The 24,380-nt window shown below is 38.1% G+C and overlaps 1 protein-coding gene and 1 long non-coding RNA gene across 2 annotated transcripts in view; one reads left to right on the top strand and one right to left on the bottom strand.

Moving 5' to 3' along the window:
- RB1 (RB transcriptional corepressor 1) overlaps positions 1-24,380 on the top strand; it is a 95,330-nt gene that overhangs the window by 12,252 nt on the left and 58,698 nt on the right. Inside the window, exons 3-16 of the mRNA XM_029047864.2 lie at positions 5,159-5,271; positions 7,460-7,579; positions 8,921-8,959; positions 10,203-10,270; positions 12,102-12,212; positions 13,332-13,480; positions 16,254-16,340; positions 18,878-18,990; positions 19,393-19,470; positions 20,718-20,805; positions 22,662-22,778; positions 23,309-23,365; positions 23,454-23,485; positions 23,561-23,637. Coding sequence (XP_028903697.1) covers positions 5,159-5,271; positions 7,460-7,579; positions 8,921-8,959; positions 10,203-10,270; positions 12,102-12,212; positions 13,332-13,480; positions 16,254-16,340; positions 18,878-18,990; positions 19,393-19,470; positions 20,718-20,805; positions 22,662-22,778; positions 23,309-23,365; positions 23,454-23,485; positions 23,561-23,637 — 1,249 coding nt within the window. The remainder of the gene's footprint in view (positions 1-5,158; positions 5,272-7,459; positions 7,580-8,920; positions 8,960-10,202; positions 10,271-12,101; positions 12,213-13,331; positions 13,481-16,253; positions 16,341-18,877; positions 18,991-19,392; positions 19,471-20,717; positions 20,806-22,661; positions 22,779-23,308; positions 23,366-23,453; positions 23,486-23,560; positions 23,638-24,380) is intronic.
- The window catches only part of LOC114805828, a 48,773-nt gene that overhangs the window by 4,379 nt on the left and 20,014 nt on the right, over positions 1-24,380 (bottom strand). The gene's annotated exons all lie outside the window — the stretch shown is intronic.

Below are 24,380 nucleotides of genomic sequence, written 5' to 3'. Positions count from 1 at the left end.
ATCCCTGTTACAACCTTAGTGTTATTTTAATGATTTCTTCTCCAAGAGGAATACACTTTCAAAATGACTACCCCCATTTGGGAGAAGCAGTGTCACCCTGAACTCTAATATACTGGGTGGACAGAATTTTCTTGTCTCCAAAGTAACTTAAACCAATCTGCTATTTCACCACTTGATGGCACTCTTGACTAAATTAGCTAATTATGAAAACATTAACTAGTGCTAACTAATAATAATAATAATGTTGGTATTTGTTAAGCGCTTACTATGTGCAGAGCACTGTTCTAAGCGCTGGGGTAGATTTACAGGTAATCAGGTTGTCCCATATGAGGCTCACGGTCTTTATCCCCGTTTTACAGATGAGGTCACTGAGGCACAGAGAAGTTAAGTGACTTGCCCACAGTCACACAGCTGACAAGTGGCAGAGCTGGGATTCGAACCCATGCCCTCTGACTCCCAAGCCCGGGCTCTTTCCACTGAGCCATGCTGCTTCTCCTTTGTTATGCAGCTAGTTAATATCATCCTTATTGGACTCAACTGTATGATGTTCAGTTGGATTTAGAAGGATGTGAGACTGACTTAGTGTTTTTATGACTTAGAGGAATCCTTTCTGTCTTTGCATAAATCATGTGTATATTTAAAAAATTATTATAACTTTCCTTTCTGAAAGCATTTTATAGGCTTCTGGGAGAAGAACCTCTGGTTTTGACCTTATGATTTTCAACTTCAGAGGCTCTCACTTTTCTTTTTTCTTTCCCCTTCAAACGGTCAAAAAAATATGTACTTGGAAGTGACCACATTAGTAAATTGGAAACTGAAATCTTGTGTTCACTGACAGGATATGTACGCAGGACAAACTTACCACCCCGTACCATAAACGTGTTCGAAACTTGTCTGGAAGAACCGCCTCATGGAGCTGATTCTCAATGGCCCATTCAGACTTTGACCTTTTTGAGATTGTCAACAAGGATGTTAATTTACATGTTGGTTTGGAGTTCTGTGTTTTTTGATGTGGGCACTCTGCCTCCAGGCAACCAAACCAAGATCCTGACTCCACAGAGGGCTTTTATGTAGCCACCACCTGGTAACTATTTTGAGGGCATTGTAAGCCGGGACCTCATCACTTCCCTTCCCTTCCTGCCAAGCAACTCTTTCTAGCCCTGCGAATTAATCACATTCATATTTATTGAGCGCTTACTGTGTACAGAGCATTCTGTTAAGCGCTCAGGAGAGTACAATGTAACAGAGTTGGTAGACATGTTATCTGTCCACAAGAAGCTCACAGTCTAGAGGGGGAGATAGACATTAATATAAATTATAGATATGTACATAATATGACTTGGAGGAATTCATTCCATCTTTGCATGAATCCTGCATATATAGTATAATAATTATAATTATTATAACTGTCTGAAAGATTTCTTGGAGAGGAACTTGGGTTTTTGTCCCTATAATTTTCAGCCTTAGCGGCTCTCCCGTTTCTTTTTTCTTTCTTGTTCAAATGGTTAAAAAAACATAGGTGGAAGTGCTCTGGGGCTGATGGAGTGGTAAATACAGAGTGCAAATCCAAGTTCAGGACCCACTCAACTCATCTGTAAAATGGGGTAAGATAGATGCCTTTCATACCTCCTGGACTGTGAGCTCAGTGCGGAAAATGACTGTGTCCGATATGATTTTCTTGCATCTAGCGTATGCTTGATATATAGCAAGTGCTTGATAAATTCAGTAATTATTATTTATTAGTATTTACTATTTTCTACAAGAGGATTACTGTTAAGAATTAAAAATACATTAAAATGCATTCCCTTAGTGTGTAAACTCATGTGGGGAGGGAACATTTCTACAACTCTGTTGTATTTGTCCTCTCCCAAGCACTTAGTCCAGTGCTTTGCACATACTAAGTGCTCAATAAATATGACTGATTGAACTGATTAAAAATAGTTTTTTGGCTTTAAATGTGTGCTCCCTGTGGGTAAACTTCCATAGTCTATATCTTGAGGTGGATAAAAATATTTCTTTTTTTTGTGTACACTCACTTCACCTGAACTATTACAAATATAAAATGACTGGTGACCCCAGTTTTGTTCAGAGGAATCTTCTTTATTCCAGAAAATGTGCAAGTATATATGCACATAAATATCGCTTCCAGAGAATGTTTTTCTTTTTCAGAATCACATTTTGCATTCCTAATCTACACATTGTGGTTCTTAATAGGTATGGACAAATATTTCCTGCTTGCTCATAACCAGCGTGTTTTTTGAAGGTGAGGAGGGGAAAATTGGTAACTGTTTATGATTCACTCTACTGAAGCATGGGGTGATGGAGAGTAATACACTTCTCATAAACTGTCACCTGGTTCCTGTAAATGTTCCTCAGATCCAAAAATCATTGAAGGCATGGCTCTTGGCTATTTTTTTACCTTCAGAGAGCCACAGTTTTTAATGCCGAAAACTTCTACTGTCTCTCTTGGGGCAGGCCTTGCCTCTTCTTGCTACCTCTTCTCTCTTCTCAGAAGACCCTCCTCGCTCCTCTCCCCACTGCCCACCTCAGTGCTGTCCCCTGCTTCTGGCAGTCAGTCAATCATATTTATTGAGTGTTTACGGTTTGCAGAGTACTGGACTGAGCACTTGGGAGAGTACAACATAACAGTACAACAGACACATTCCCTGCCCACAACAAGCTTACAGTCTAGAGGGGAGACAAACTTAAATATAAATAAATACATTACAGTTATGGACATAAGTGCTAAAGGGCAGGGCAGCGCCTTGACTGTCATTCCCATGGGCTTTCTTCCACCTCTCATCCATGCCTCTCATTCCTTCTCCACCCTTCTCTCCCAGTCCCTTCCTCTTCCCAGTTGGTTGGCTCCTCCATGGAACAGCAGCCTCAAAAATTGAAGAGTACTAATCCTTTGGAAAAAAAGGGCCCTATTCTTAACTAATGCAATGTAATTTTCCTTGAAAAAGCAAAGTAGAAAATGTAAACAAAGTGGGAAATGCTTTTAATCAAAACAAATGTTCTGTGAGGTTCTGTGTTTAAGCCATTTTATGTAGGATTTATGGAATCCATAATTGGCTTTCTGGAAAAATCTCTTCAAGTCATTTCCTTTATTAGAGCCCTCTTTTGTATTTTTCTCTCTTTTGAGGTAATTGACTCCCAGGTGTAATTTTAAGAAGAGGTATTTTTCACACTGGCTATTAAATGAAAAGGCTACTTTCAATTTTTGTGTCTCTGTCAGCAAGGGAAACTATGCTGCTCATTGTAAGAAGCAATGTGAGTGGAAAAATAGCAATCATTTCCCTGAGAATAACCAGTCTGCGTTGAAATTCATTAGGGGAAAGGTAGAAACTTCGTTGGCAGAATAAAGCCAACAGCTAGATGGATGTTTTTCCAAAAGTCTGTTTAGGTTGGCAGTTGATATTTGAAGTTAGTATATCACTGCTTAGGTTCACAACCTAAAAGAGTGAAGATTGAGAAATGAGAGTCATTTGTTTTAAGGCCAAAAAGTTTAAATTGTATTGTTTAGGACACTGAAATATGCAAACCCTCTCTGCATCTAAAAAATGAACATACAGACGTGCCCCTGGTTGCGAACAACTGCACTGCATAAAATCTGGAGATAAGTCATGCACTAATTGCAGATGTTACCCAGGATCCAGAAACCCTGTCTGACACTACCACTAATCAGGCTGTCAATTCAATCCCCGCAGTCTCCATCATTTAAAAACAAAAAACAAAAAAACACACAAACTCACACCAAAAAAAAACCAGTGACACTGGTTGGCAGTGAAGGTGATGAACGCCAGCAGGAACTTAGTGGAATTCTGTGTGTGTTTGTGTGTTGTGCGCATGCACTCACCCTTTTCTTTGTCCCCCCCACCCCCAAAATTATTTAATGGATATTTTTCAGTCAATGAAATACCAGTCAGAGATGATCAAGATAAAGGCTGAAAAGGAAAGGAAGGGAGGTAATTAACCCAAAGTAAACTTTGTAGCATTATCTGAGAGAGACCCCCAGTAAGAAATAACAGCACAACAACACTAGCTCTGCTTGACTGCTATAAGAAATAACAGCACAACAGCAACAGCACTATTGGGAGATTACTCTGAGAAAAATGTCATAATGGGGGATGGGTAGTAAAAGACAAGGTCACAGCTCTTGGGGAGCTTTCAATCCCAAGGGGGAGTTAGGCAGATGTCAATTGTGTTCATAGAGTGGGAATAAGGGGGGAAAATGTAAGTACAAATGGTAATAGCAATCATATAGAAAAATGAATAAATGTGTTGTACATAGTCACAGACATGAGTGCTGAGAGTTGGTGCAGAGAGTGGTTGTAAGAGTGGCAGAGGGTAGATGTTGGGATGACATGACAAGGAAGAGTGGAAATTAGTTGGGGAATGCCTCCTGGAGGAAGTAGGTTTTCAGAGGATTTTGAAGGTGAGGAGGGTTGTGGTATGGTGGATTTGAAAAGGGAAGGAGTTTCTGGCAGGACAAAAGGCCTGAGGAATGGGTTGGAGTATTTGTGGTGGTTTTGGTTGATAATTAAGATATTATTCATGTAGTTAAAGTTGTGGTGAAAATATAACTTTTCATTCTTGGTTTTATGAATGCACCTACTCTTTTGCCTTTCCTTGGAAAATCATGAGCAATTTATTTTACCTTTTCATTTGCTGCCTTTGTGCTTCACTGTCCTAATGTGTTCAGTTTTCTGTCATAGACCTAATGTTTCACAGCTTAAAAAATAAAGAATCCCTTTCCCCTACCTTCAGAACATAAACTTTGGTGTAGCTAAGGCAATTAATCAAGTCAGGAAATGTCTTTGTTTTTAAACAGGATGTAAGTTCTGCTCTCTCAAACCTTTTAACTGCTTGTAAGCCACTTAAAAAAAAGCTCACCTTAGAAAAGTCTTAACATATTAAGATGTTATATTGAGAATCTTCTAATATCTGTCTAATAAAGTAAAGATCAGTACTTCAAAAAGTAAAAGGAAATCAATTTCAAGCTAACCTAAGAGAAACTAGATTTGTTTTTGAGGGTATAATAATGAAACTGATTTGGAAGATTTATTTTTTCAGACCCTCTTTGTGTCAGTATACCTCTTCTTTTATTCACACATGTAATAACCTATTATTTGAATAATTACATTTCCCTTTTTAGGATTATATTCAAAAGAAGAAGGAATTATGGGGAATCTGTATCTTTACTGCAGCAGTTGACCTGGATGAGATGACGTTCACTTTTACTGAACTGCAGAAAAGTATAGATGTAAGGTAAGCTTCCATAAGTAAATGTCCTCTGTACTGTCAAAGGAAATAACCTAAACTTCCCATGTAAGTAAAACCCAAGACAGAGTTCAAACAAGGAACTAAACTAAAAGGGAAGGGACAAAGCATTGGGAAATTGTAACAGGGAAGTAAATGCCAGGGTGAATCTGACCCTCTGGAAACTTTATCGCCTTCTGGAGGCTCATCTATCCTGGTTGAGGATTTCCAAGAAAGTCCTGGACCAGCCGAGAAAGTCCTGGACCAGCCTAGAGGATGTCTCAGTGCCTCCCTAAACTTGGCCCAAAGTAAGCCTCCAGTTGTCTCCGGAGTCAGTGATGGACTTCTTGGGCCTCCAGATGGGGAATGACCGGCCACTTCTCAGGCCCTTGGGCTGAGCTGGAACTGGATCAGTTCCCAAGAATGAGAGAACAAAGTGATGGGTCTCGGGGCACGCGTCTGACCGTGTTCCCTTGTGAACTTCAGTCTGTGGTGTACCAGTTTAGTTTCAACTTCAAACTCTTTCCTGTTTACTTAGAATTTCTTTAAAAAGTGACCTGGAATGGGAATGCCGTGGAAATACTGGAAGAATCAGGAGGTTGAGTAGACATGGGGAGAAATAGTGGAGACTAGTTGTAATGGAGAGGATGAGGAATGAGAGCAGGGAGAGGAGAAGTTTCCTTTTTAGACTTCCCATGGGAATTTCTTGGTTGTGTATTTTTTTTCCTGGAGCCATGAATAATAGAACACAGCTGAAATGATATCTCAAGTGTTCATGAAGTCATATATGTACAGTAAATACGCTGATTACAGAAAGGCACGTAGTGGTCCCTAAGAGCACATAAGATGGTAATATTGATTTTAGGCAAGTCACTTAACTTCCCTGTGCCTCAGTTACGTCATCTGAAAAAAGGGATTAAGACTGTGAGCCTATCTGATTACCCTGTATCTACCCCACTTCTTAGAACAGTGCTCTGCACATAGTAAGCACTTAACAAATGTCAACATTATTATGATTACTATTATTACTGATTGTTTTGAGCAGGGAACGAGTCTGCTAATTCTGTTGTGTGTGTGGCGGGGGGAGAGGGACACGGCCGGGGCTTGTACACACACTGTAGCACCGTCTTTCTGACTTTCCTACCTCCTGTCCAGGTAGTGCTTCACTCTGCTTCCCAGATCAATTTTCTACAGGCCATGCTTCCCCACTCCTCAAGAAACTCCAGTGGTTGCCCATCCACCTCCACATTAAATGAAAATTCCTCATTATTGACTTTAAAGCACTCGATCACCTTGCCCGCTCCTACCTCACCTTGCTACTCTCCTACTGTAACCCAGCCTGCACACTTCGCTCCTCTAATGCTAACCTTTTCACTGTACCTTGAGTTCGTCTGTGTCACCGCCAATCTCTTGCCCACATCCTGCCTCTGCCCTGGTAGGCCCTCCCTCCTCAAATCTGTCAGATAATTACTCTCTCCCCCTTCAAGCCTTATTAAAGGTGCATCTCCTCCAAGAGTCTTCCCTGACTAAGATCTCCTTTCCTCTTCTCCCTCTCCCTTCTGTGTCACCCTAACTTGCTCCTTTCATTTGTCCCCCCTCCCAGCCCCACAGCATTTTTGTACGTATCAATATTTTATTTATATTAATGTCTGTCTCCCCCTCTAGACTGAAAGCTCGTTGTGTGCAGGGAATGTGTTTATGGTTATATTGTGTTTTCCCAAGAGTACAATACTCTGCGCACAGAAAGTGCTCAATAAATATGATTCCATGAATGAATGAATGAAAACACACAAACACACATAATGATGTTTGTTAAGCACTTCCTGTGTGCTAGGCACTGTACTAAGCCCTGGGCTAGATGCAAGATAATTGGGTTGGACACAGTTCCTGTCCCACTTAGAGCTCACAGTCTTAATCCCCACTTTACAGATGAGGTAAGTGAGTCATAGAGGAAGTGAAATGACTTGCCAACACATGGCAGAACTGGGATTAGAACCCAGCACCTTCTGACCCATAGGCCCGTGCTCTATCCACTAGACCACAGCGCTTCCAAGTGCGTAGTACAGTACTCTGCACATAGTAAGCACTCACTGAATACCATTGATTGATTAATTGTTTCCAATGGAAGTGTCTTAATTCAGAAAGTAAAGAAACTTGACTTGAAAAATATTTAACAATTTCATCTTTCCTTTTGCAGCATGTATAAATTTTTTCAGTTGCTGAAAGAAATCGACACTAGTACTAAAGTAGACAGTACTGTATCAAGACTAATGAAGAAATATGATGTATTGTTTGCACTATACAACAAATTAGAGAGGTAATAATTTTTCTTTCTAACATATTTTGGACTTATGTAGTCTCCTTACCATGATTATAATGTTAGTGCTTCAAGTTTATCTAGAAAAATGAAAACCAATGAATGTAGTGACATAAACTGGAAGTGCAGAAAGGTCAACATTTTAACAAACACAGGGGCAAGGTAACGTTAGACATCCGTAAAAAGACAACGCTTCTGCCGTTTTCCTCAGGTGCCACAGATCTGCCTGCTCCCTCATCACATGGTCAACTTCCCATCGTTTCTCACCACAGTAGAATAGCAGGAATTTCAAAATCTTGCTATGCCAAGACCAGAGCTCAAAAACACCGATCACTAAAATCATAGCCACAACCAGAATTTTCAGTCTGATTAGTTTGAGTAATCTGGACCCTGGCTGTGGTTTGTTGTTCACCCAGGTACCTGGCAGTTTGTTTCCACATGATCATTAGTTCAACCTTGTCAATACCTGTCTTTCTCTCTATTTCGGTTCCTTCTCATTCCCTCCAGTTCATCATCTTCCTGTTTTACAAGGGAGGAAACTGAGGCCCAGACAAGAGCTGCTCAAGGTCACGCAACAATCCAGAGGCAGGGCTGGGACTAGAACCTGGGTCACTTGACTCCCAGTCCCATGCACTTTCTACTAGGCTAGGCTACCTCCCATATTACAGTAGGTTCACTCCACTTTAAAGAAAATCAATTGATATAAAAGTACTCTTGCAGATAAATAAATATAAAACCTTTACCAGCCTAAATTTTTCTTTTTCTAATCTTCCCTCCCAAAGCCAGTTCAGTGCACAAACCATCTTTACTATTTGATGAACTTTAAATCCGTGTTTTCAAAAGAAAGATAAAGGTGACCAAGGAAGAAAATTGGAGAGAATCAGAGAAAGTGACTTAGGGATTACAGTACAGAGAAAATGAGAAAACTCAGTTGCCATAGGCAAGGCAGAAGAAGGAGTAACATTAAGTTTACGTTTTAATCCTGTGTTCAAAAGCATTGAACTGGCAACTGGAATTTATCAAAGTGACTCTCTGGAATGGGACTGGACCCTGCTAGCTAGCATCACCGTTTCCTGGTCCAGATACTGTCGAACTCTCAGCTTCATTATTGGTATAAACTGAAATTCCCCTAATTAAGAAACTAGTCGAACAAAATTTAGCTTTAATGATTACTTTTATGTTTGTTTTGGAGGACTGCCACCAGTGTTTTCTCATTAGAAATACAATCCTTAAGCAGCATTAAACCCTCGTATATAAATGCCATATCTTCAAATAAGAAAAAAAGAACCATTTTCAGTTTTTCAAAAGGTAAACTATATTCATTTATGTTTTTTTTCTTAGGATTTGTGGACTTATATATATGGCCCAGCCCAGTAGTCAGTAAGTGATTTAAAGTATTTTTTTCATTATTTAAGATTAAAAGCATTATTAAAGTAAGTCGATTTTTCAGTTCATATTGACCTGTCTAGTCTCCACAAAGGATCTTGTAAATGAACTTTTAGTTAAGGAAATTGTTAAACTTGTATTGCTCTTAAAAGTGTTGCATCCCTTCCACTTCCACTTGGCTGAAGGGTAGTGATATCAGTCTATTATCTCCAAACTGAAACAGGGTGAATCCACTGAAAATGAGGTTTGGAGTGAGACTGCTCAAGACACGCTTAGTTAGTGCCCCTCTTTTCTTCCCTTACCTCATCCCACCTCAGGCAGGGAACCATGGACCAGATAACAAGGTGGGTGGGAGTGGTAGGTGTGGTTCGGTCAGACAGAAAATGGAAGCAGCTAAGTAGCTTTTTGACTGCTTCTTTTGGGGCAGGTAAAAAAAAAAATAAAACCACAGTATTTGCATAGTGGGAACCTTAGTTGGACATTCTTATACTCTGGTAGTCAAAAAAGTTATCAAGGGAAGCTATCTTGAGGTGACTAAAGCTCATGAGAGAACTTCCTTTTCTTACAGTAAATTTCTACAGTAGTAGTAGTAGAGAAGTATTTATATGAATTAGCTAAGTGCCAACTTTTCAGTGTAAGTTCAGGGTTGAAAAAGGAGCAGGGATTTTAAGAGGGATGAGGGCAGGGAGGCCTTCCAAGAGCCAGTGGGCCAGAAAGCCAACATTTGGCTGGAAACTCTCAGATCTTGTGAGAGTCTTAGTTTGAGCAAGGCTGCGAATCCAGCTCACACAGGTATCAGAGCCATAGCCTCCTTGGAAGGGGCACTTATACACATTAGGTTTTCTTCTCTTTAGTCAAATTGATTGATTTATAAGAAAAAACATAGATTAAAACTATATAAAGCTGTTTGGAAATAAACACTTTCTTGGCATTTTTGTACGTAACTCTGGGGAAATAATCTAGCTATAAAATCCTAATTTTAAATTTAATTTTATGCCAAAGGATATATTATAGAACAAAGTAGGTAGAATTAGATGGAATTAGAATTGTTTTGGGGAGTAATTATAACCGAATATGTGTATGAGTTACATGTATTCATTCATATGTGACTATTAAATGTAAAATGTTATTTTCTGTAATACTATTTGTCACCCAATTTCATATTTTTTATGAAGACATTGGTGATCATTTTAGCAGTCATTGTGAAATTTTCATTCTTCTGTGATCTGTTTACTAGGGTGGCTACTGAAATAAATTCGGGGTTGGTGCTAAAAGTTTCCTGGATCACGTTTTTACTGGCTAAAGGTAAATTAAATGACAGTCATGTCTGTGTAAAGATGAAATCGGATATTAACTAAAGATAAACATGCAGTTCAAATCTGTAAAATCTTAGAAAAAGTAAAAGCAAGGAAGTGCCATTTCTGAGTAACATCAGTATGTTGCCCTTTATATGAAATGTGTGTTTGCCATTTGCCATTTGCCTTTTTCATGTGCTTTGAGACTAGCAGTTTTGGGGCAGTGATTTCGAGTTCTAATTTTGAAGCCTTCTATTTGGAAAGTATAAGAGGAGAAGAAAGAGAACATTCCACTACGTGGTATTTTAAAATGCTGTGAATTTGAATCCTTTCTAACCACTTGATTTAATGGCAAGGGAAGCAAAGTGCATGGTTGGGAACGATGCACATCAGCAGTGGATTAGCAGTTGGTAATATGCCCAGATCCCAAATCTGGCATGTTGTTATTTCTTCTTGTATGTCTAATGTAGCCCTGTCCATAAACTACTTTACAATTCCAGGCTCAAATAAAGTTGGTATTACTTAAAATTCAGAGACCAAAACGTGTAGGAAGATGTGTAAGAACCATCTGTCAGAAGGGTAAAACCAATTTTTAGGTAGATACCCATGGGTTAAGTAGTTACTAGTGAATTGGAATGAGTGAAACCAGGAGGGCTTATTGGGATAGGTTCTTAGAGAAGATGAGATTTTAGTAAAACTTAGTAAATGGAAAGAGACAAGTCTTGTTAAAGGAGAGAGATTTCGGATGGAAAAAATAGCATATTCCACGGTTTGGAGGCAGGCCAGTTTGTGAGTAGTGGATTGTAAACAACTTTGCCTGGCTGGAGTGGAGACCCCAAGTTGCTGGGCGGGAAGTGGGGTGAGATGGTAGTTGGGCTGGACCAATTAATAAGGTGCCATGAAGTTTGGCTCCAGTGTAGTTAATTACTTTGAATTTGGATTACCTATGTAATAGACACACTACCTGATTTTGGTGTTTTTTTTTGTTTTTTTAATGACTTCAGGTGTCTCTATCAGAACCTTGATGGAAAAATTATAATGATTTAGACAAACCAGTACACTTTATATTTTTCAGACCACCATTTTTAGTTTACCAAAGTATGTTTGTTGGGTGAAAGACCCAGATATGGGTATGGTGTTGATAGATTATAGATTTTCTCATAATAAATTATCTTGTGTTTGAGCCAATATTTAACTTTTGTTCAAGGATTTTCTGGTTACAGAGCTTTTGATTGGTTTGTTTTTTCAATATTTCAATTTATTAGAATTAACTATAAAAAAGTGTGAATTAGACTAGACATCTTTACTTAGGTAATAGAAATATTATTAGCTTACCATATCTTATCTTTTAAAAATTAAAACAGTTATGTATATCTATCTATCTCTCTCTCTACATATATATATATATATATATATATATAAAAATTGAGCTCAAATCTAACCCTGGTGATGAAATTCTCAGGGAGAAAGAGAATTTAGTTATTTTAAATAGTAATAGGTATTTTCAAAATTGATTATGATTACCTTTTGTAAAACACGAAGTCCTCTAATCGTGATTAAATATTTCTCTCTCTTTATTGCAAATCAGGTATTATTAATGTGTCATATCTTGCTTGTTATGGGCTGCGATGTGTTTATTGTGATATTGTACTCTCCCAGGTGCCTAGTACAGTGCTCAGCACACAGTAAGTGCTCAATAAGTGTGATTGAAAGAATGAATGATACATTGGGTAGAATTTTCAAAGAGCCTGATCATGGATGTGAAATTCTCTTAACCTTGGATTATATTCAAACTCAAACTGTAGTGAAAAAAACTGTGTCACATTCTTTTTCGTTCCTAGGGGAAGTATTACAGATGGAAGATGACTTGGTGATCTCCTTTCAGTTAATGCTCTGTGTTCTTGACTATTTTATCAAGCTCTCACCTCCTGCAGTGCTCAAGGAGCCTTACAGTAAGTTTTAAAAATCATGAGTGTCTATGAATAAGTAATTTATATGGCATACTCATGCCAACACCTTAATGCTTCAAAGACAAAATATTGGGAACTATTTTAGAGTTTCATTGAAAATATTTCAGAATTCAGTGAGAGAACTGTGTAGAGTGATAGCCTAAAAAATTATTGTTTTAAAATTTAAAAACTCTTCACAAAATAGGAGAATTAGAAACAAGGCTGGGAATTATTTCCACCCCATAATTCTAAAGCTTTGTTCTAGTTGAGTGAATGTGATATTGCATCAACATTAAGAAAAACAGAAGAACATGTTTAAGCTCCTTGTGGGCAGGGAATGTGTTTACCATCTCTGTTGTAGTCTCCTAAGTGCTTAGTAAAATGTTCTGTGCTCAGTAAATGCTATTGATTGATTGATGTGTATTGATTACTTTGGAATGTGCCAGAGGAAGGGATATGTTATAGGATTATAACCATTTTCAGAGATAGAAGTTACAGATATTTTCACTTTCAATCCAATAGCACTGTTTCTCTACCATTTCTTTATGTAAGAACTCTAAATGGTACTTAGCAGGGTAGTTGGTGGGAGTAAACAGCTAAAATGTTGACTTTAGGTGTATATCCCAAAAGGCCATAGGCCAGGAAATTCTCATGAGCTCCTCAGAGTTGACAGAGCAAGCATGATGGCAAGCCACCACCTACTAGACTATAAAGACTGCTAGTCTTTAAAATAGAAGAATCTTACCATAGATAACTTGAGACTTAAACAGTATCAAAATCAGTTTATAAACCTAAGCTTTCTGCCTCCCCTCTGAAAAAGTGGGCTATTCTTGCTGAATGAATTCCTGGTGGACTGGGTAGAGGTGAAGACTGTGCAATCATCCTAGCACATTATGGATATTCAGTTAGACGGGAACAGTTCTTTCTAATTTGACAGGAATTCCCAAGGAAAGGGATAGAAGAATGACACGTAGGATCTCTGCCCAGTGACGGAATATTTCATTTATCTTAGAGCGTAGCACAGTGCTTTGGTATATAAGTGCATTGTAAATACTGCAACTAAATACCATAACCAAAAGAGAATTTTATGCGACCGATCATTTTATTTACCGGTTTTTCCAGGAAATGCTGTGACTGCAATACCTATCAATGGCTCACCTCGCACATCAAGGCGAGGTCAGAACAGGAGTGCACGGGTAGCAAAGCAACCGGAACATGACACAAGAGTCATTGAAGTTCTTTGTAAAGAACACGACTGCAATATAGATGAGGTAATTTGCCCCATCTTGCTTTCTTTCTGGAATTGGATCTAATGTTGATTTCCATCAGGGAATAGGTATTGGGCTGTTTCTTAAAGAGTCTATTCAAAATTGAAAGAGGCCGTGCCTGGTTCTTTCCCCGTCGTCAGTGGAATAAAGTGATATTGTGCATTTTATCCAGTCCTGTTCAACCTTTTTCACCCAGCCATGCATGAGGATCAATAAATGGTCTTTCTTGAGTGCTTACGATGTTTAGAGCACTGTACTAAGCACTCGGGAGAGTACAGTACAACAGAGTTGGTTCCCCTGCCCAGGATAACTGAAGCAGCTTGACCTAGTGGAAGGAGCACAGGTCTGGGAGTCAGAGGACTCGGGTTCTAATGCCGACTCTCTCAATTGCTTGTTGTGTGACTTTGAACAAGTCACTTAACTTTTGTATGCATCAGTTTCTTCAACTGTAAAATGGGGATTTGATGCATGTTCCCTGTTGTACTGTACTCTTTGCACACTGTAAGCACTCAATAAATACCAGTGATTGATTGCTTGATTGATTTGATACTTAGATTATGAATGTCATGTGGAACAGGGACTGACTCTGTCCAACCTGAATCACTTGGGCCTGCCCCAGCCTTTAGAATACTGCCAACACATACTAAGCACTTAACAAATACCATAAAAACCATACTAGTAACCATATTAGGAACTGCTTTTCAGAATCAGTAAAGCACTAGCTAAATCGAGATCTCTCTCTGATTCAGAACGGAGAGCAGAATGCAGGGTCAGTTATCTTGGCAGCACTTTGTCTGCTGATTTAATGACAAATGTATATAAAAATAAATCAAGAAGGCGGGTTGGTGCCAGTGTGGAAGCAGCATGGTTTAGTGGAAAGAGGACAGACCTGGAAGCCAGAGAACTTGGGTTGTAGTCCCGCTGTACCACTTGTCTGCTGTGTCATCTTGGACAAGTCACTTCACTTCTCTGAGTTGCCTCACTTGCCTCATTCGTAAAATGGGGATCAATACTCTGAGTCCCTGTGGGTTAGGGATTGTGTCCGATCTGATTAACTTGTATCGACTTCAGCTCTTAGGACAGAGCCTGGCACAGAGTAAGCACTTAACAAATACCATTTAAAAAAAGCTTCAAATCATATCAAAGATACTGTAGCGTCAAGCCTTCTCAAAGGCTGTGACCTGCATTTATCACAGGCGCCACATCTGTCTCCTGGAGCAGGATCACAAACAATGAGCTCCTCGAATATAGTCAGTCCACCCGCATCGAAGCAGTGCTTGTCACATTACAATTTAACTGGACGGAACATGTGACAATATGGACAATAGCAGGAAATCCAGACAGCTGTTAGAGGGTCAGCTAGGGGACCGTAAACAAGAAGTACAAAAGAATGCTTTAAAGACAAAGTGAAGCAAAATCTCAGATCAAGTGGCATAACTGAAGACAGCTGAGAGACAGCAGCAGCCGACAAAGCAATCTGTCATTCAACAAGTAGAAATGGCTGGCTCTGAGTAGGAGCTTTGACAGTATCCTAATCCTCCTTGGTTTCTTGATTACTTCGGTCATCATCATCCACTTTTTCTAGAAACTGTCTGACTTGGGCTTTACCCACACAGCGCTCTCCTGGTTCTTACTGTTCTGACTGCTCTGCCTCATTCACCTTAAAATTGATTATCTCTAAGACTCTTGTTCTTAACATGGTTTCAACTGTTACTTTGACACAAGTGACTCCCAACCCTACCTCTTGAGCCCTCCTACCTCATCCTTAGCATACTATATATAAGTTTATTATTTATTTTCCTGCTTTGGTTTTAATGATTCATATATATTCACCATTCTCCCCCCACCATTAAGGAGAGATTGGGTCTTTTATTCTAATTTTATGTTTACAAATGTTTAGTGAGGTTTTCTGCATACAGTTGGGTACTTAATAACCGCAGCTGGTGAAAAGGTAGGACTTAAAATTTGGAATCAGCAAATGTAACAGCACTGCAGAGAACAGTCAAAATATCATCATCTAAACATCAGTCTTACCAACCATACTGTCTCACAAATAGATTAGAGCTCTCTGTCAGTAGTGTCACCTATAAACCCCAGAGGGCAGTTCTATAAATTGCATAAAATTTCAATTTATTAAAAAGTAGGATTAGAAGACTTGGGAAATCTTGGATTCTCCTATTTCAAAGAGAATTGCTCTCCGTTTTTGAACACAACCCCCTCAAACCAGAATGACTGAATTGACCATCAGTCGTCCTGTTACTATATTAGAACAATATTTTGTTAGGGATTTGGGGGAAACATTCTCCTGTTTTGTGAGAATCACAAGGCAATCTCTCCTAATAGGAATTTTTTTAAAAAGTGGTAAAAAATTATATCCTCTCTAAATGCAGCTTTTATCCTAGTCCATCTAACTAGGAAGTGACATTGTCTGAATTGTTCTCCTGTCCACCAACGTGGATTGGGAGAGCTATTCGCAGGTCTTCAATTTTAAGACTGAAAATAAAAACTTGCTGACTTTATCTGGTGGTCTTAGCCCAAGAAGTTAGTTTTCTGTGAAAATAACTCTGGAATTAAGGGATCCTTTTGATTCTGGTGTGCAGTTTAGGAGGAAAATGTGTTAACTATATAAAGCTCAAGTGAACAAGTAATAATTATTTTAGTGCTTCAAGTATTTACCTAAGTGCTAGAGACAGGTTGGGGAAAGCAGTTTTAATTTGGTGAAAGTGATTGTATCTGGTTTTCCTCTAAAGAGATAATATAATTTGATGTTTTCCAGGTGAAAAATGTGTATTTCAAAAACTTCATTCCTTTTTTGAATTCTCTTGGCATTGCAGCTTCTAATGGAACTAGTGGACTTCCAGAGGTAATTGGAAAGTAAATATTCAACAAGATCATATGTTTTGTGGTATATTAGGTTGGGTTTTTTTTTTTTAACATTTCATGAGATCATTTGGCAAAAGAAGAGAGATATGCCTTCATTTAGAAATTTATTTTTTGAACCTTTAAATGAAGGCTGTGAGCTAAAAGTTATGGAGTTTGTATGTTTATAAAAAATTTTAATTATTGCCAGTGAGTCCTATTTAGCCATCAAAGACCTCAAGGCATTTCTTTGTCCTTTTCAGTTAATCAGTGATATTTATTGAGTATTTACTGTGTGCACAGCACTGTTCTAAGCACTAGGAGATTACAGTGCAACAGAGTTGATAAACAAGGAGCTTATAGTGTAAAGTAGGAGTTTACAGTTTAGAATAATAATGTTGGTATTTGTTAAGCGCTTACTATGTGCCGAGCACTGTTCTAAGCGCTGGGGTAGACATAGGGGAATCAGGTTGTCCCATGTGGGGCTCACAGTCTTAATCCCCATTTTACGGATGAGGGAACTGAGGCACAGAGAAGTTAAGTGACTTGCCCACAGTCACACAGCCAACAAGTGGCAGAGCTGGGATTCGAACTCATGAACCCTGACTCCAAAGCCCGTGCTCTTTCCACTGAGCCACGCTGCTTCTCTAGAATGCCTTTGAAGCTATGAAGGGGATATATACCAGGGTTACCCACCACTTCCCAAGTACTTTTTTCAAGTACACTGAGGTGGTCAGAAGGGAAATGGAACTATAGCAAGGGCAGAATCAGATCACTGATGAATCACCCCATTTTACATGCAAATGGCAGAGAGCACATTTCTCAATAATAATAATGGCATTTGTAAGCACTTACTATGTGCTAAGCACTCTTCCTCAAAAAAACCCTTAAGATTTATCTGCGTAATTGTACGTGGTCAAGTTTTGTCATCTCCATAATTTAAAACTGAAGAACATTTGTTTCACTAATTTCATTTTGTGATGGGGCTCTGTGTTGTCACCAGATTCAGTTATATCTGTTGATTATGTTTGGATATATTGAAATTCCTAGGGTTGTGGGATTATGGAAAGATATTAAGAGACAATGCTCTAAAGTTTATTTCCTTGTTTATAGTGAACAGATGGATAATTTAGCATAGAGTAAAGAAAGCTAATGAAAATCATTCAAAAGTGTTTAGAAATGAAGTCTGCTTTTTATCCTATTTTGAAAATAAACTATGTGAAAGATACCTGGAATACTCTTTTTTTTGCTAAACTCATATCCTTAAGCAAAAGGGATAAAACACAAAATTTGAATAATGTACTGGTGAGTTGAGATATATAGGGCAACGGGAAGTGGTGAGATGGATGATTTGACTTGTGATTGTAACTTGAAAATGAAAAGAAACACAGTAAATGCATCAAATTTTGAGGTTGTTGAAGAGGATATATTATTTGAGTAGGTGTAGTTTACCATTTGTGATTAGTGACTTACATACCCAAACTGCTCTACAGATGTGGCAAACAGTACAAGTAGTAGTGTATACTCTAGGGGGAAAAGGGGAAAGGAAAGAAATTGAAAGGCGAAAGTGCGTATGCCATTATATTGAGATATTGCAGTAATAGTTCTTTAAAGACAGCAGTTGGCCAAATATGTTATAATTCTGTGTTCTAATTTTAATCTTTAACATGGAAATTCAAAAGAATATACAAATAACCCATTGCAACATACTTTATTTTTCATCCAGGCTGATTGTGAATTATTTCATTGGCTGCCACAAATGCAGTGTCTTGGAAATGTTTCCCAGCAAGTGGTTTGAATACCACACCACAAACGATTTCCTTCCCAGTATGAAGACATATTATTGTCATTTATTTTTATTAAGACTTTTGCCTTTGAATATTATTCCAGGCTTTGATAAGCCCAGTTGCATTTGGATAGTAACTATTGCAGCAATTCAGGTCCTAGAAATCGAGGACCAGCTCAGGAATGTCTTTGTTGAGAGAATTGTTTTTTATTTCCTTTGCTGCTTTGTGCGTGTAAACTACTAAAATAAGTAATTGTATCAAATGGAGGAATAATTCAAATCTTGGAAAAAGATTCTAAAGAGAAAATAATTCTCATGCTTATATGTTGTAAATGTGAACTACGTATAATGTAGCATCTTAAATTGCAAATTGTACCCCAGTGTCCTTTACAATTAAAACTAGAGCCTCTGTAGATAAGTATAGATGAGCTCATAAAGTCCAGCTGAATTAGGTTATTTGGATTTGCAGGACTCCATTCAATTTTGTCATTTGTGTATGCTAATAAGTGACTGGATAAATTACTCTTTGGTACTACTGTTTATCTGTAACACCAGTATGCCAGCAAATATTAGTAAGTATTAAACCTAAAATATTAGCATTCTAGTAAAATTTTAAAATTTATTTGTGGAGTCATATTGCATTTGCCCTACAGATAGTTGAGTGAATGTTACTACTATTGTTGTGCAGATTTCAGAATTAAATTTGAACCTCCTTCACATGTAGTACTGTAATCATTTTTTTTCTCCTTTTTGAGGTTGAAAATCTTTCCAAACAGTATGAAAAGATTTACCTTAAGAACAAAGATATGGATGCAAGACTATTTCTAGATCATGATAAAACTCTTCAGACTCAGCCTAGTGATCTAAGGTATTTGTCTATTGTGTATCTTGTTTTCCTTTGAACAAAGTATATAGGATGTATAATTAGTGGCCTTTTTTTACCCCCTTCAATTTGATATTTTTTGAATATTCTTTTATCAATAGCTCTAGAGACTATCGAGTAATAATATCCTAAATTTTAAGTACTGGCTAGCACTGAACTCCAACCTTTTCTTGAAGTCCAAATATATATTATTTTATTCGATAGAAAGCTTTATCTACAGTCAACTTAATGAATAATTTTACCCCCAAATACCTTGATAGGCAAAAGTGAGTTTCACCATGCTTTATTAATTAGTATGGGATATTTGCTTTGTATTGCTCAGCAATTTTTTAAAATATGAAGTACAGAATATCAAAGTTTATGATTATGATATATGTCTTTGTACAGTTCTGAAATCGAGAAAACACCCCAAAAAAACAACCCTGATGAAGAAGTCCAGCTAATTCCTCCACAAACACCAGTTAGGTAAGGATTGCTTACTTTCGATGCTTGATTTTTATTACATCCCACTTTGGAAATGCAGTAAGCAGTGAATGAAACAGCCCATAAGACCTGGGCTGCCACTGGCCTCTTATGATCAGGCTAACCTCCCCAACTGGCTGTTGGGGAGGGAGTCATTTGGACTGATTTTTCCCGGATTCGTGATTTTATTCTGTAAAACCTTTTATATAAAACAGATGGAAGGTGACAGTCCTGATCCAAGAATCAATAATAAATTTGTTATTCTATGGCCTTTAAATTGATGGGTCCACTGGACTTTAAAACAATCAATGAAGATATTTATTGAATGCTCATTGTGTGCAGAACTGCACTTAACCCCTGGGAGTGTACAGTGCAGCAGAGTTGTGGGTATGAGCTTCTAAAATAAGTAACTGTTTTGAATGGAGGAATAATTCAAATCTTGGAAAAAATTCTAAAGAGAAAATAATTCTCATGTTTTTAAGTTGTAAATATGAAATATATATTAGTGCACATTAGGATATGTTCAAGGAGCTTACAGTCTAGAGGGGTAGATAAACACTAATATAAATGTTATGGGCATGTATAAAAGTGCTGTGGGGCTGATGATGGGTGAGTATCAAGCCCTCAAAGGGTACAGACCCAAGGGCATACCCGAACCAAAAGGGAGAGGGAGTGGGGAAAAATAAGAGTAGATGTGACCTTACTAAGGCTTTGAAGGCAGAGAGAGTGGTTGTCTGGCCTATATGGAGGGGAAAAGAGTTCAAGGCCAAAGAAAGGACGTGGGAAAGTGGCTGCAATGAGATAGACGAGTTCGAGGCACAATGCTAGAGAAGTGTGTGAGCTGGACTGTAGTAGGAAATCTAAATCCACATAGCTCATCTTTTTTTAGTAGTTGTTTATATTCAGTTGATGATAATGTCTTTATGGAGTGTAGCTCCCTTTTTGGATACCAACTCTAATACTGTTTTCCTAAGGAAAAATAAACCTTTGTTTGGAAAAATGCATTTACTCTTGATTCATTATGTTTATTTTGTGAATGGAGTAACTATCTTATGTGCTTATAGGTTTGAATATGCTCTTACATTAGCAAACATATACTGCAGTTTACTAGGGAGTTTCTGTTTCAGGAAATGTTTTTGACTGTATTAGAGATTATCTTGTTGAAGTTCAGTTTGTTTCCTTTGTTAGATAATTTTTTTTCCTAAATCGATTGAGTTTTTAATGTCCCTTAACATTTCCTTATTTTCCAGGGCTGTCATGAATACTATCCAACAGCTGATGATGATCTTAAATACTGCAAGTGACCAGCCATCTGAAAACCTCATCTCGTATTTCAATGTGAGATAACATTCTCAATTGAACTAAAATAAGATGATGAAAGACCTATGTCTGACAATATATATTTAGATATCAAATAGAAAGGGCTAGTTTTGGGGGGGGGAGGGAACCAAAAAACAGTAAATAAGGCACTTAAAGTTACCAGCATCCAGGCCTGCTTGACTACAAATAGCAACATTAGTCAAGTAGCTTAACTTCTATGCTTGTTTCTCCAATTTAGTTAACATCCTCTCTGAGGAACAGTTAGTTCTTCTAAAAAGCATATTTTCATTATGCATTTGGGATAGTGAATTAGGGAATGTGCTTCCCACAGGCATGTCTGTGAATACTTTGCAGTGCAGTGTCGGAAGAAATGCTTATGCTCACATGCAAGACGTCAGACCCAAGGTGAAGTCTGGGAGTACTCTCTCGGGTGAAGTTTTTCTTGTTCTTGGGGTTCTACCAGAGAGCAACCTCATTGTTAATAGGAGAAATAAGTATGTCCCCTAAAGTATGTCTCTTAAGTATTTGTTAGCAAAATAAATAGTAAGTTGTATTTGTGCTTTTAAAAGTAAAATCTAGAGTGGGTTTGAGGGATAATGGATGCAAATGCTTTTTGAAGCTTTTTTTTTTTTTTAAATCTCGAGATCAAAAAATATTTTACCTTTGACTGTTATGACACTCTTTTGCTTTTTTATTCCTTGGCATAAATGAGTGAAAAAGGGATTAAATATACCTACCTTCCTTCCACATATTGTCTTTCCATCTCCTCTTTGTAGAATAAAACCTGATTAGGCTTTGAATTGTGAAAATACCAGCAACAGAGTTTAAATTGGACATTAGCCAAGACCACTCTTTGGGCCCACCTCTGATACTCTGTTCTGCTCTTTCCCCTACTTGGGTATCAGGGAAGTTGGGAAAAGTAACGAGGAGGGTGCTTGGGGAGATTCTGGATTGGTAGAGTTGAGTCCCTGGTAGTTAACTTCTGACTTCTCTTGGTGCTGATCTCTTAGTGATCTGTGTGGCATCGTGTCCTCCAAAATAATCCAGAGAAGTACTGTGGCCTAGTGGAAAGAACACGGGAATCAGAGGACCCGAGTTCTAATCCTTGCTCTGCTCCTTGTCTGCTGTGTGACTTTGAGCAAATCACTTAAACTTCTTTCTGCCTCAGTCACCTCATCAAAATGAGGGTTAAGACTGTGACCCATATGTGGGACAGGGACTGTGCCAATTGTGATTAGGTTGTATGTCCTCCAGCACTCGGTACAGTGCCTGGAACGTAGTAAGCACTTAACAGATACCATAAAGAAAATAAAACATTTCAGCGACCAACACACATTTGAGTACCCCTGGTACTCTAACTTGTCCAGGCTACTTCTTGGGTTTAGGGGGACTGATTAGGACACCAAAAGTGTTTCCTGTAAATGCCATAAAAAAGCCTTCTATTCTGCTGCTTTGTTGGGGTGGACATGGCCACCCCATAGCTCTAACTGGTTCTATGGTTTGGAAGCGACACAATAGCCCAAGTTGACTGTTTTTTTTGTTTTGTTTCTTGGTTTTTTTGGGCAATCATGAAGATTTGGCTAAAAATATTCAATTATTTTTCTTTGCAAATTTAAACAATCTCTGAGTTTCTCTGGAACTCTTTACTGATTAGTGATCAATAATTATATTTATGCTTCTCTAGTGCCTCAGAAGTGTGTTTGAGTAATTTCCTTCACTAAACAATGTGAACATTTTGTAAATATGCTAAAGTTCAAATTTAATGTGTTGTGGAGCACAGGAAAAAGCTGAATGCTTCAGGTTGTATTTTAGATATTCATGAAATCTGATTAAATTATATATTCAAAATTTGTTTTGTCTCAATCAACTTCAAGAACTGCACCGTGAACCCTAAGGAAAGTATCCTTAAAAGAGTAGAAACCATTGGATGCATCTTTAAAGAGAAATTTGCTGAAACTGTTGGACAAGGATGTATTGAAATTGGCTCACAGGTAACTTATGAATAATTGGATAGGTGCCATACTAAGTTCATATTTGGTCATTATAGTATTTCCCAGCTGGCTAAGTGCTCTGTTGTTCTTTAATTAAAATATTGGGTGATGCAAAACTTGTTACTTCAACCTCCATTTTTCCTTTTCCATTTCAAATCAAAAAGGTTTTATTATATTTGGCTTGGAAAAATAATACTGAATGTAGAAGTTGTTTTTTGGATGGAAAATGCCATTTATTTGTATTTGTGGTTGTGGCATGAAGGAAAATATCTTTGTTAGACTTAGAGGAAGGGAATTATCTCTCTTAAGTAGACTTAAAAGCACTCTTTCTCATTTCCTATTTAAACATGACTATACTGTTTTCATCTGCCTGCCATTTCAGGGTAGCTTATCTGATTCCTTCAGAGAGGTCCTAGCAGCCAGGTTTCTGAGAAGCTGCCAAAGTCTTTTCTGATAAGGTCATTGATAACTATGAGCCTGTTCTTTTATGTTGTATAAACTTTTCTAAAATAGTAATTTCTTTTTTTTAGCGATACAAGCTCGGCGTACGATTATATTACAGAGTAATGGAATCTATGCTCAAGTCTGTAAGTTAAAAGTGATGTATTAGAATACTCCTCAACAGCAAGCGTAAACAGAGACGTTACAATTTTTATCTCTTATTTTGTGCTTTAGGAAGAAGAGCGCCTATCCATTCAAAACTTTAGGTAAATTTTCTTAGCTTTATTGTAATATCCATTTTGTACAGAAATTAGTGTTTTAAGACCTTTATTCTTTTTCAGCAAACTCCTGAATGATAACACCTTCCATACCTCTTTGTTGGCTTCTGCAGTTGAGATTGTCATGGCCACTTATGGCAGTAAGTGAAATTTAGTAATTAAATACTCCTATTAAATGTATGTCATTCAAGCCTTTAAGGGACTGCACTCTGCTTTATTTAATGAGGAAGTTAAGCTTTTATGTTTAGCTTAAATCAGAGAAATATTATATATTAACCCAAGGGACTTGGATGTGAGCTCAACTCAAATGTTTTGAACACATTTTGCAGATGGATTTCATAGTGCTGCCAGCTTCAGGGAGAATCAGAAGGTGATATATGCCTAGCAGCCCGCTGATAACTGTGGCGGAGGAGCAAGCAAGGGGAGTGAAGTGTAGCGGGTGGGTTGTGGAAGCTGCACTCGGACTGACCCCCCGACGGGACCCCGCAAAGGATCACATTCCCTTGCAACATAGATTTCCCCCAAAACCAGACACCCGGGTCCTGGCCGGAGCAACTGAAAGACTGTTGAATTGCTAGCTTCTCTTGTTATATTCACTTCCTTCTCATCTGAGAAACTCTCACTCAAGCCCCCAATTTGGCAACTGTGGTCATCCCGGCAGTTTGTGAAACAACAGTAGAAGCATTTTCTGAGATCCCAGTTGGTGTCGCACACTGTAATGGCCATTTGGGATGTACAGAGATATACATTACAATAATAACTCACATGGGTGCAGAAGTTTGGGCAACAGGTCTGAGTGACTTGAGCCGAAAAGAGAACTTTTGGACTATTATAGTCGTCGAGCCTCCCGCCCCACATTTATTAAGCAACTAACTTGTCTTTT

The sequence above is a fragment of the Ornithorhynchus anatinus genome, chromosome 20 (assembly GCF_004115215.2).
Source record: "Ornithorhynchus anatinus isolate Pmale09 chromosome 20, mOrnAna1.pri.v4, whole genome shotgun sequence".
NCBI lineage: Eukaryota > Metazoa > Chordata > Mammalia > Monotremata > Ornithorhynchidae > Ornithorhynchus > Ornithorhynchus anatinus.
Note: the sequence above shows the minus strand (reverse complement) of the source record. Positions and strands in the feature narration are given on the sequence as shown.